At 35.7% G+C, this 12,945-nt stretch overlaps 1 protein-coding gene across 4 annotated transcripts in view; it reads left to right on the top strand.

Moving 5' to 3' along the window:
- Nucleotides 1–59: 59 nt before the first annotated feature.
- LOC122570163 (tyrosine-protein kinase transmembrane receptor Ror) overlaps nt 60–12,945 on the top strand; it is a 352,187-nt gene continuing 339,301 nt past the window's right edge. For 2 of the 4 annotated variants that reach the window (XM_043732135.1, XM_043732142.1), the window contains exon 1: nt 60–998. In XM_043732135.1, coding sequence (XP_043588070.1) covers nt 926–998 — 73 coding nt within the window. In that variant the 5' untranslated portion in view covers nt 60–925. The remainder of the gene's footprint in view (nt 999–12,945) is intronic. The other 2 variants (XM_043732137.1, XM_043732138.1) reach the window with 2 other exon arrangements.

Below are 12,945 nucleotides of genomic sequence, written 5' to 3'. Positions count from 1 at the left end.
TGGCCTCGGAAGCGTGTCGAGTGTCGGCCACGGCGATCAGGACAGTCAGTGTCGCGCGATACGTTTAAGAGTAAAGGTATTTTGCGTTGTCCTCTCGATATACTTTCGATCGTGTACTGTCGTAAGTGCTTCGAATCGGTAAACATTCCATACTAAATGTGATATAATTGAACTTCGTTACACGCTTTCTTGCTCACGCTTGATAATACTCGTTGTTGAACGAATCAAACAAAAACTAAATTGTGTTCGCATGTTTCATTCGTTCGTGAAGACACGTGTGTCACGGTTACTTTTGATTCAACTGTCTCTTTGTTTTTACTCGGTTATTTGACTAAAGATCGTGCTCTAACGTTCATAGTGGTGGAAAACATTAGTGTAAAATATAAGGGTTAATTAACAAACATTGGTGAGATTTCGGCGCGAACTCGCGTTCCTTTATCTAAATTTTCACAAATTGGAACGTTCCGCTTGTTCAAGCGATCTATTGGTTAATTACAAATAGATCGAATTCCTTGAAAGGTGAAGCTCGTGCGATTTGTTGAATCGACTGTTTGAAATTCTCGAACTGAGTTTTCTAGTCGTGTTAGACAATGGTTTCATTTGATAAATCGAGTGAATAAATCTTTGTCGATTGTGGAATACGACGCTTTAGAATTTCGTACGTGTAAACAAAACAATTGGAGATTGACTTTGCTATCGGTTTCGCGGGACACATTTCTTCTATAGTTCTGCTGAATTAGAATTCGTGAGAAAAGAGTGTGAGAATACTTTATAGTTGATACAATTCATGAATTGATTCGTGTAACTATACGATTGGGACTAGTTTCGACTTGTGAACAATGTGCACTGCGGATAGATTCTCGGCTGGCGTTTCGCGCGTCCGTAATTGACTGTGGTGTCGTGGTGTGCTCTCCTCTTTAAGGACATGATGGGACGACGAAGCTGCAGTAAACTGTGCCTACTGTTCGTCGTGTTACTCCTCACCACCGTTTTGAAAGGTGAGTGACGTTTTTCTTCAGTTTCTTATTTGAAAAGCTTACTTCGTTGAAAGATTCATGTATTCAACGTGACATTCGAGGTTTTGAGAATTAGATGATTTGACGGTCATAGAGAAGAAACATGATAAATTACACTTCTTGCTTTTTTAGCAGTTTTTTTGTTAAAATTCAGCACATCAGTCCCATATTACTGAACTGTTTTTTACTTCGTTTAGGAATTATCTTAGATAGAAGAAATGTGTTATTACCTATATGAACATTTTAAAACTAAAATATCAGTTATCACTAGATTGCGAACCTTTATGCATTTATAATAAATTTAAAAGTATAGAGAACGCAGATAATGCATGAAAATGTATAAAATATTCAAAATAAAACGACCAGTGTGATATTTAGTGAATGAAACGAATATATATAGATTCTATTTTTTTAGTTGCATTTATAGAAATATGAAATTGCATAAATATCCACAGTCTAATTAGCACAATATTAGTTATGCTGTTTATTTTATCTAAAACTTTAACCAACTTTTAAAAGGTACTACATAAAAAGTCATTTTGCTTTTCAACTCAGCTTTACTGAAATACCCACTTTTAATCAACAAGCGATATAAAAATTAGGAAATCAATGAATGTAGACTTATTATGGGTGTCTCGTGTAATCTTCATTTGTGATATGTAGCGAACACGTTTAGGATGAATAGGTTGAATAATTCTTATTAATTCTATTTATTGACAGTGTATTTCATTTTTTATTTGTGATATTGTAAATGAAAAATATATACAAAAATAATTTTATTTTGACCGAATTTGTTTCATTAACCCATTAACGATCAAGGTTATGTTAATGCAACATTTCATTTGCAAATTTTTTTTTTTGCAAATAAACTAACTTCACATACATAATACATAACACGTACTTATCATGCTTGCTCTGTGATCTTCTATTGATATAATTATTTAACATAAAATAGAATATCAGAATCAAAATTATTTTAAGGTTAATGTCAAATAAAGATTAATCGTTGAAAAATTTCTAGAATATCCAAGGTTTATTATTATTACAAAGTATACATGAAAGATACGTTTCATTTATTCCGGGGATCGAATTTCATTCAGAGAGTATGTAGGACATCTGAATAGGAATGATATATTTTCTTAATGTAAATAGAAAAAGTTTCGAAGGCATATGGTACACGGCCACGATGATTGTACCTTTTTCACAAAGTGATCGTGAGACGTGATGTTTACATTGGTACGACCATATACAAAAAGTGACGAGGAACGCAATAAGGAAGGGAATTCAAAACACATATTTATCCAGGTTGTATTTGTATCGAGGGCATCACAATACAGCCTGAACTCTATTTTTTTTTTGGATCTGCCTGAATACCAACGTCATTATTTTCTCCGCTAATGAATAAGATGAGGAATTTGTTTCTTTTTTGTAGTTATTGTATATCGCGTTCAATTTCTGCTTTATTAGCTTGTGGAAATAATCAAAGCCATTTTCGCTCCGTCAATAATTTTTATCATTCGTCTGTTGAATTAATAATGATTAAGAAGTTAGATTAACAAGGTATTACGCAATTGAAATTATTATTATATTAATATTTTTTATTTTTCACCCCACATGACCAAGAAATGGACTTGGCTCACGCGATCCTTGTTTTACAATTCTATCTTAACCTTTCTCTCCTCTCATTCTCATTCTCATTCTCATCATTTCTTATTTTCCATCTCTCAGCTGTGTATACATACTTCTAATAATATTATTTATTGTTAGTACCACAGGTAGGGGAGGGGTAGCCTTAAAAGCACCAAGAAACACGTGAAAGTTTTTAGATTAGAAGCAGACAATTTTATATTAATTTATTAATTGTGAGATATTTAAGTGCTTACGATAAATTTCTGGAATAAAAGTACTGGATTTCCAATCGTCTTGCCATACTTATTTTGCTTATAGAATAACGCGAGAAATCAAATTATATAAAACAAGCGAATTTTTTTTAAGCTTTTTTTTTTTAAATCTATTGCAATTCATCTTTAATTTCTGCTAGAGTAGGATAAGGATGAGATTATGATAATTCAATTAGTTCCATAATACGTATAATTATGCGTGTAAAATTAGGATCACCGTGATTGTTTCGACAATTTATTATAAGTCTATTTATAAAATTTGAATTATTCAAGGATATTAAATAATGTTGCAATATTCATCTACCTAGTTCGCAATTGGTTGAACTTATTTTCTACGACAACTTTGTAATCAGATTGTATTTAATACACGTTTCATATATTCTGGGAAACGTAACAATTATGAGGATTTAAGTAAATTATTAGGTCATCTGACATAAGGACTTGTAGCCTTTCTGATCGTGAGAACTGGATTTACAATGAACAGTTCAATTACCATTCATAACAATAACGCTCTTCGCGCTAAAAGTTCCATGAATAGAGGATAAGAAAAGGTAGGTTATTGTAAGAAATAAAGACAATTATTAATAGATATATTAACGATTAATGGATAAATTATTTTTCATTATTTTCATTCAAATAAATATAAGGCATTTTTGTTTGCTCAAAGCCCATACTTTAGCCACGAAAAAAGTAACACTAGGTCAGTAATTTGTTAATAAGTAACTATTAACACAAATTACGTAAATAATTGAATTTCATCGTTGCTTTGGTATATCTCAATTTATTCCAACAACGAGACACGCAACACCGATATACGTAGAATTTGGAAATTTCCATCGTAAATGTTCCATTCAAACGTTCTTGCACTCGCGAAGAACAGAAAACCTGGTATTTTATCTCACAAACCGACGATATACCGTGGCAACACTTTTTGAGTAAATCGAATTTACAAACCATGCATATCTAACGAATCCAAAGAGGTTCAGGGGAAAAAAGGTAAAGGAAAAAAGAGCAGAATATTTACGTCTCCTCGAAAATAAACACCAATACGTGGCACGAAACGCGAGTTTTCGCATTTCCCGGCTGCATGACCGTTTTTCACCCGTAGAAAAAAGTAAAAAGGAGAAAGGACGAGGTGGAAGAAGAGGAAGGGGAAAGGCAAAGCTTGCGTCGAAATTCGAATGGAAAAACGTCGACGGGGGGTTCATTTCGTTCTGGCCATCGTTTCGAATCCCATTCCGAACTCGGATCTCATTCTGGACACGCGTGATCCGGATTAGAAACGTCCGATTCCTCTGTTTTAGATTACCCGGGTCGTTTTGTCGCATGCAAAAGTTGGAAATCGAAGATGAGCCAGCAAGATATCATGTAAATTTTCCCTCGTTTTCATATTTCGATAACCCCTTTTCCTTTTGTTTCTGGCGAATAATTTTAGAAGAAATTGAACGGCGATGGTGGTAGAAAAACTCTAGTTTCGTTTTTATTCTGTCTCTCCTTATTTTTCTCATATTTGCAAGGCTGAATATTTAGACAAATAGTTAAAGGGAAGCGCTTCGACGGAGTTTGAGAGAACAGGTGGTAGAAAAACTTTGGAAATTTTATTTTTCTTCCTTCCTATTCTATTTCGCGTATTTTTTATAGTTGTATGGGTGAATATTTCAGCGAACAGTTAACACGGGAAAATATTGTAATAGACGAAGTTCGTGAAGGAAAAAACGATAGAAAAATTTGAAAAATTTTAGTTATTCTTGCTTTTATCCTACTCGTGTTTTCCTGATATTTCAAACGGCGAATATCCAGACAAATAGTTAAAATTCAACAATATTGTATATAAATACAATTTGAGACAAAATCATTTCCCTATTCATAAACTTGCCATTGTACATTCCCACTTTGTACAGTCAGCTCTCCTTCAGCTATCGTCCACGCAAATCCAACCTTCTTCTTTATGCTAATCTGAAGTACCTGTACATCAATATGAAGTTGATTTCTCACACACGATATGTATCATGCACAGGTAAGAGGAGAAGCGGAAAGATTTGCATACGTCGATGGTTGTTCCTTTATAGCGGCACGTGTAACGGAAAATATCAAGAGTGGCCACTTTAGACTTACATTGCGCTTTATAAACATTCAACAAGTGGCAACGGTTCCTTCGACTTGTGGAACTTCTCAGTTCGCCGAGTGTTCCTTTTAAAATCGATCGAACTGCATAAGTATTTCTCCGCGGGACGAACTTTCGCTGTTTAGCTTGCCACCATTAAATGGGATTCTTTCCAAGTACTGCTAGCTCGCACCACCGTGAAATCGATGGCGAATTCAGCATCGTGCCAACGGAATACACCCCTGAATTTTGTTGAATGTTTTACCACCGCCAACTTCTCATGTTAATCCACGATGTTGAACTTTTAAGACGGTTGGGAGGACTCGTTGAACGAGATTTAATTCGGTGCAAGCATTACGATGTATTTAGTTGCTTGTTTCTGTTTTGTTTGAGGTGAAAGTTTGGGATGGTGGCTAAACTAGTGCAGCCACGTGAACAAGGTAAAGATATCGGTACTTTAGAGATCATTTAAAATCTATTTCCGTACGTGTTGTAAGTCTAATGTATTGGATTGGCAACTAAGTGATTGCGTATTTTAAATAAGAAGGAAAATTCAAAATTTTTACTTAAAAATATAACTTTATTCAATTAGGTATCGTCCGTTTTTGTCGATCACCTTTTGGCATCTTTCAGGCAGTGCCATAATTCCATGTTCATAAAACTTCTGATTTTTGTCAGCAAAAAGCTGAGTTAAATGTGATTTTACATCATCAGCGTCATTAAAAGTTTTACCATTTAAGGAGTTCTGCATGGAACGGAATAAATGGTAATCTGAATGCGCGAGGTCAGGGCTATATGATGGATGTGACAACATATCTCAAACTAGTTTCAATAATTTTTGGCGAGTGATCAAAGATGCGTGGAGCTTTGCATTATCATGCTGGGAAACAACACCCTTACGATTTGCCAATTCAGGCCGCTTTTCTTGAACTGCATCGCTCAGTTTGGCGAGTTGTTGAACGTACACGTTTGAATTAATCGTTTGGGTTCTTGGTAAAAGATCAAAGTACAGAATTCCTTTATAATCCCACTAAACTGACAGCATAATCTTTTTTTGCTGAATCTCAGCTTTTGATGTCGTCTGGGCTCGTTCATCTTACATCACCCACGATCTTTTTCGATTAACGTTGTTATAAACTACCCACTCTGCGTCGTCAGAAATCAGTCGTTTCATAAATGGATCAATTTAGTTGCGTTTCAGAAGTAAATCGCAGATGCTAATGCGTCGCGTCAAATGAATTTCCTTAAGCTAATAAGGGACCCATAAATCGAGTATCTTCACATAGCCAAGCTGTTTTAATTTTTTTTAATGCATGTATGCGATACATTGAGCTTCTCTTCAATCTCACGCGTTGTGCTATGACGATCTGAATCAATAATGGCCTTGATATGGATCTTATTAATTTCAACTGGACGGCCAGATCGCTGAGCATTTTTCAGTGAAAAATCACCAGAACGAAAATTGGCAAACCAATTTTGACACTGCCTTTCTTTCAAGACTTCATTCCCATATACGGCACATAACTTGTGTGCTTGCGATGCGTTCTTGCTTTCTCGGAAATAATACAATAAAATGTGTCTGAAATGCGCGTCTTGTTCTTCCATTTTTAAATTGGCATACAAACAAAATTAAATAACTAATCGATAGAATTTTTTTACTAAATTAAAGGTGGAAGTCCAAACAACAAGAAAACAATATAGGTTAGATGCTTTGAACACGTTGACAAAACAAAAGAATGTGCTAAGGCCATATATTGACGAAATCCGCAATCACCTAGTTGCCAACCTAATAATTTCGTTAAGTACAGTTTGATTATTGTTTTATCTTTAGATATATTTCCATGTATTCGTATATGTACCTTTTTGTATTCTCGCTAGGTTTTCTAATTATATTTGGATGTTAATATTAGCATAACGATGAGGGATCACGAGGAGATTGAAAGTAATATTGGCGTTAGGTTGCAAGTATAAACATAAGACAGTTAGAGAGAAATTAATCTTAAGGTTAGCCCGATATACAAAGTGCGACATGACTGTGGTGTGGAGGGACGAGTACTCACTTTTCTAAACCAAGTCCATTTTATGTCCCACTGGGGGCTAAAATTGCAACATATTATCACGTTGACTGCCGCGCGTGTTTTCAATGAAATCTCCTTCAGACCACGAGTGCCGTTGTACCAAACGTACTCTGCTAGATACTGCCACCGATATTTTAGATAATTTAAAATCTCTGCCCTAATTCGTTAGAATGTCGAAAGGAAAAATGGAAAACTTATTTCTTAGTGAGTCAAATAGCAGCAAAAAGAAAGCTTTTACGAGGCTTACAGAGATTCGGATAGTAGCGATGAGGAAGAAATCAGATTTCCTAGAAATAGAAATATAAATAGAATTACATCGTCTGATTCTGATTCGGATATTGATAAGTGCAATCGTAGTGATACTGAATCTAATGAAGAGACTGTTGACGAGATTTTACAAGAATTGGTCATTGAGGAAGAAAGAGGAACTGATGATACCGAGGAAAGTACAATTCAATTTGGTGAATGGAATGAATTTAGTGGTCGACAGAAGTCATTTCCTTTTCCCGAGACAGACGGCTTCATTAGGCAATTACCTGCCGATGTCAATCCATATGATGTGTTCCAGCTGTTTGTTGATGACAAAATAATAAACTTGTACCAGAAAATTGTAACAAGGAAGGATGTAAATATTAGAAGATTTAGAGAATTATTAGCTGCAAAATTATTAGGCTTGTCTAAAAATTCAAAAAATCCTTGTCTTCCACGGAATCAGTATAATATCGTCGTTCGGAAAAATGATTCCGGAAGAAGCATTAGACGCGCATGCAAACTATGTTATGGAGATAAAAGACGTCGAACGAATCGATCAAAGACACGGGAGAATTTAAAGAAAACAACAACTTATTGTCCAAATCGTGCCGACCAAACTCAGCTTTGTATAGAATGCTTCAAAGTTTTACATTCTAAATAATTTTTTTAATAAACCATTTTCGCATTACTTTTATAACAATTCAATAGTTTTATTGCTTCCTGTGGAATATCTTTTCAAATACCTACGACGGTCCTTCGTAAGTAGTCAAATAATTGTCACCCGAATACGGGCGACACGACCGCAATACAAGCTTTTGCCGTCACCCGAATATGGGCGACAGTCAACGTGTTATTATTATTTTGATTATTAAGGTTAAATGATGTATTCACCCATAAACTCGATATAAATTGCTCTAACAAAATATTGATCAAAAGATTGACTTTTAAAGCAAATATTTAGTCAAATATCGATCAAATATTAGAACGTTTATAGATTTTCGTTACTATGTCTGTATGACTCGTCAAAGCTTAAAATATATAGATTAAAAATAAAATAATATTGATGGAAACGTCGCTTAATAAATCCTTACTATCCATCTATTGTAGATCGTTCAGTTTGGTCGTTGTGTGACAGTTTGTTTATTAACTGTTTTAGAAAAATTGATGATGGAATATTTATGATGCATACAGTTGAAAATAAATAGGGGAAATAGGTGTAAGATGACGATCAGCTCATTCAGATGATTTAGTTAAATATAACGATGATTGATGTGATACTGATACTGCAAATCGTATGAAGCAAGCGGCGATTTATTGATGCATGAATTTACATGTAGCTGGCGATTTTACACGGTTTCTGATTCTAAATTCATTACGTATTACGCATTCTGATATTTAAATTCATTACATATCACGGATTCCGATCCTAAACTCATCACATATCACGGATTCTCATTCTAAATTCATTACGTGTTACAGATTCTGTTTCTAAATTCATCACAAACTAAAATTGTAATCTAAACATTGTCGAAAAATACTCGGGAATTTCAGGTCCATCGACAATTGTAAAATTACAAAAATATTTTTAAACACGTCAAACACACTGCTGTCTACCACGTTATTATTTACAACTTACATGCTTTATTTATTAATTTGTCCGAAAAGTGTTTTTCTTTTACAGTCACGTCTTTTACAACGACGCATCTTTATGCAAACATGAAACCTAATCTGTCGAACGTTGTAATCTTTATCTTGGTAGAACAAAATAGATCATACGTAATTCGATAAAATAATATAAAACGAAAAATGTTGCGCATCCATTATTTCCTTATAAAACGAAAGAAACTTTTCGGACGACCTAATATTATGATAGGTACTAATATGTATTAATACTTCAACTAATGAATGAATTAATCGATTGATGTACGAAACTCGCTCACAAGTCTATTTGCCCGATCTTTTCACCTATGTACTTTGATTCTGAGTTCGTCACACGGTACATTACGGTACAAAATTTGTCCAAATATATCGCGGAATCTGACGCCCACCAGCAATGATAAAGCTCGTGCCTCCTTCAAACGAGCTTAAACACGAATGAAGGGACATTTTCAACGAGCCATACGAAAATAGCTCGTAAAGCAGCAATAAAATGTGAATTTTCTGCTCGCTGAAACGTTCGAATGCCCGAAACCCGGGCTTTACCCGTTTTAAACGGGGTAGAGGGGGCTTCATAAAAATTTGAATGCAATTCACTCGCGGGTACCTCGCGTGTGTCGCCCAATTTTCCCAGCTTTTTTCATGAAAATTTCTCTTCCTCTCCCTATTATACACAAAGATAGAAAGACATAGAGAGGGAAGAATGCAGAGAGGAGAATGAGACACGGAGAGATGGATCGATTCGAGCGTTTATATTTATTACCAGTTTGTCGTTTCGCTATTCTAATTTCAATTGCAACCCGACACCAGGCTGCCTGTAATTACGAACGTTTAAAAGCTTCGGCGACGTGTACTTTAGTTTGTAAACAATTTCAAACGCACCCAAGCCCCCGTAAGCCGAATTAATGGGCTCACTTTTAATTACCACTCCGCGTGCGTCCGGACGCCATTCGCCACTCCCTTTTTTTTTTCGTCGTTTAATTTAATTGTTCGTAACGATTACTCGCCATGCTTTTTTAGTTCAATTGCAGCTGGTAAGTTCGTACGTCTTCTCGTCTTTCTATCCCCATCCCCAACAGTGCAAGCAAGTTCTCGCGAAATTGAACGAATTTTTTTTCCAGCCAGCTGGATGCGCGACGCTTTTTTCGCACAGGCTTTTCCAGGCAGTTGCTGTTGCTGGTTTATAGGATGGTTTGAAAAAGATCGACGCGTTACGTTTCTGGGGCTTTTAATTTAGCGATCGAGGAAGCTTGGAAGGAATTTTATGGCGAAAGCTGGAGAACGTTTCGAATTTACGCCAAGGGTTGCTGAAGACCAACGGTGTCTATGTTTCGTATTTTTCATGTAGAAGTTGAATATTAAGAGATTTAAGGGTTTTCGAGTTATGGAGTTTTAGTAGATTCGAGTAAAATAAATTAGTGGCATATAATATCGGAAAAACAATAAGAAAGAAATCCAACAATAAGTGACGTTACTAAATTCATACTATACACATGTACATGCACAATTCATATTATATACACGCTACAATACCGTTTCTCAATGATGAACGAGCTTATCATCCCCGGTTAACGGGATCATCATATAACATAATAAAATCATATAGATATATATATATATATTTGTGGATAATACAACGACACCCAAAGACTCACACTGCTTTCTACCTTTACCTTAGTGATCGAAGCAAAGTTAAGATATACTTTATGTGGACCTGATTAAAGTTTAGTGCCCTTTAGTACACTAACCCTTTCCTCCAGTGTATGCATATCTGTCATGAATAAAATATCAATCTTAGAAATTCAATACCCGTGCAGGACACCATTAGCTTTGCACGACTCGCTCTATATAACTTACAATGCCCAGTCTCCAACTTTAATACACACTTTCTACAGGAAGTCAGTTTCTGAAAAGTTTGAACCAACGTCGTTCCACGATGTAGAACGATTTATCAGTGCCTGGAGCGGCCCGATGGGGTTGCATAAAGACTCGAGGTTCACCGAGCCGATTCGTCACTGCGAATAATCGTCAGAACGAAGTTGATTTTATTGGCAATGAGCCTCGGTTATCGATCGCTCGGATGATAACGCACATCCGTAAATAATAGCAAGTCGATTGAACGAGAGTTACCGATCGTTGAAACGCGTCTCAGTTGGTCCAGTTGAAAAACGTCTCGCAGTTAAATTACTCATCTTGGCGCGCCGGTGAAATAAATATGGCAGTGAGCGTGTAACTACCTGCCTTACGTCGAGCGAACCATCGACGTTTACAGACGCGTTCCGCCGTATTTACGGCCGCAAAAAGCGCGGTTCCGTTCGCCGTTACGTCTTCCTTGGGCGACGAGCCGCACAGCTTCCCGTTCAGTTTTACTCGCGCAACAGCACCAGGGTAACGAAGGTTGGTGTAGGAGTTTTTATTGCTCGGTTATGTCCGCGGACGTCGGAGAAAATCTTTCAGGGTTTATCTCTGCGCGCACGAAGATGTGGAAATGGAAAATAAAGGTTTAAAGGCTGATGAAGATCTGTGTTGCGGCGAAAGAAAACGGTGAATCGGTGGATTAAGTTTAGTCAGCTGGTTCGAGGAATTCGTATTCCAAGGATGTTAGAGATATGTATCTGATGAATAGGGGAAAACGTGGTTAAATTAGGTTTTGTTATCGATAGACTTCGGATTTTTATGTAGGTTTATATCTTTGTGGGCGCAACTACAGAAACAGAACTTAAATAGAGATTCGTCCTATATATTAAAAGATACAACGAGTATTTCGAATTTAAATATTTCATATGCTTTTCCATATTATTTTGTACACTTTTACATCTTTAGATTTTGTACAAATACATAAAAATACGTAGTAATTACTACGGATGTGTTAACGAGTGACGAGAATGATTTTATCTTAAAAGGATATAAGGAATTGTTAGAGTAGTTTATATAGAAATATTGTACCAGATAAACAGTTTACGTTAAATAAACAATTTGGAAGTTTTTAATTTCAAAGTATGTAAGTAAAGATGTAACAATCTATCAATTTAGAAGCTTAAAAAATTCCATAAGAATAATTTGTTGATAACAATTTATATTTTTGTTGAAACGAAGAAATTTTTGTTAACAACTACAATTCTACGAGCTAGTAACGCCGTCAGCCATGCTTTCCTTCGAGATTAGTGATAAACTACACCGGCAGCGATATTTTATCGACGATGCTTCGAATTTATTTCGCTTGGCGTGCTACGGGGCGGTTCTTTCGCGTGATTCTTACCACTGAGAGGCATAAGAAAAAGGAAGCGAAGGAGAATATAGACTTGGACAGAACGGGCGAGGAAAACCCAAGGAGAATGAAACTTAAAGGAACTGCTCGAGATTTTGCGAAATTTATGACCAAGTATAATGGCGAACGCTGAATTTTCTTTCTCAAAAGCTGCCACGTAATTCTGTCAACCAATCCGGCACATTTGTACGCTTTCCTGCTTAAGAAACTCTACCGTGGCAGCCTCTTTTTAAGAGCAGCTTGCTACTGTTAAAGTTTTCCTGGAAAGTTTGTGAGATTTCATTTATATAGAAGTGTGTACCCTGGACAGGAGTATATCGATATTTGTCCATTAAAGTTGGTAATTTCAATAGTTGCAATATTAAAAATCATTTTCAGTATTTGAAGAAAAATTTTGGCGCAGAGTTGAGACAAGAAAAATGTATTTATTTACGCATATATTCTATTTTCGTCTTTTTCAATCACAATCGTATCTCTATCTTAGAATAGCTTTGAAGGCTGAAGTAAATTATTTTAACTTTTATAACTATTCCTACCGTATTTCCCAGATAAATAAATGGAATCTACACGTTTTCTTTTTCAAAAAATGCTCGTTTACTTTTTCTGAAATTTACATCATTTGTCACTTCAAGCCTTCAATTATGTTACAAGTTTGCATTGAAAGATGTTT

This window comes from Bombus pyrosoma, linkage group LG8 (genome assembly GCF_014825855.1).
Source record: "Bombus pyrosoma isolate SC7728 linkage group LG8, ASM1482585v1, whole genome shotgun sequence".
Lineage (NCBI taxonomy): Eukaryota > Metazoa > Arthropoda > Insecta > Hymenoptera > Apidae > Bombus > Bombus pyrosoma.
Note: the sequence above shows the minus strand (reverse complement) of the source record. Positions and strands in the feature narration are given on the sequence as shown.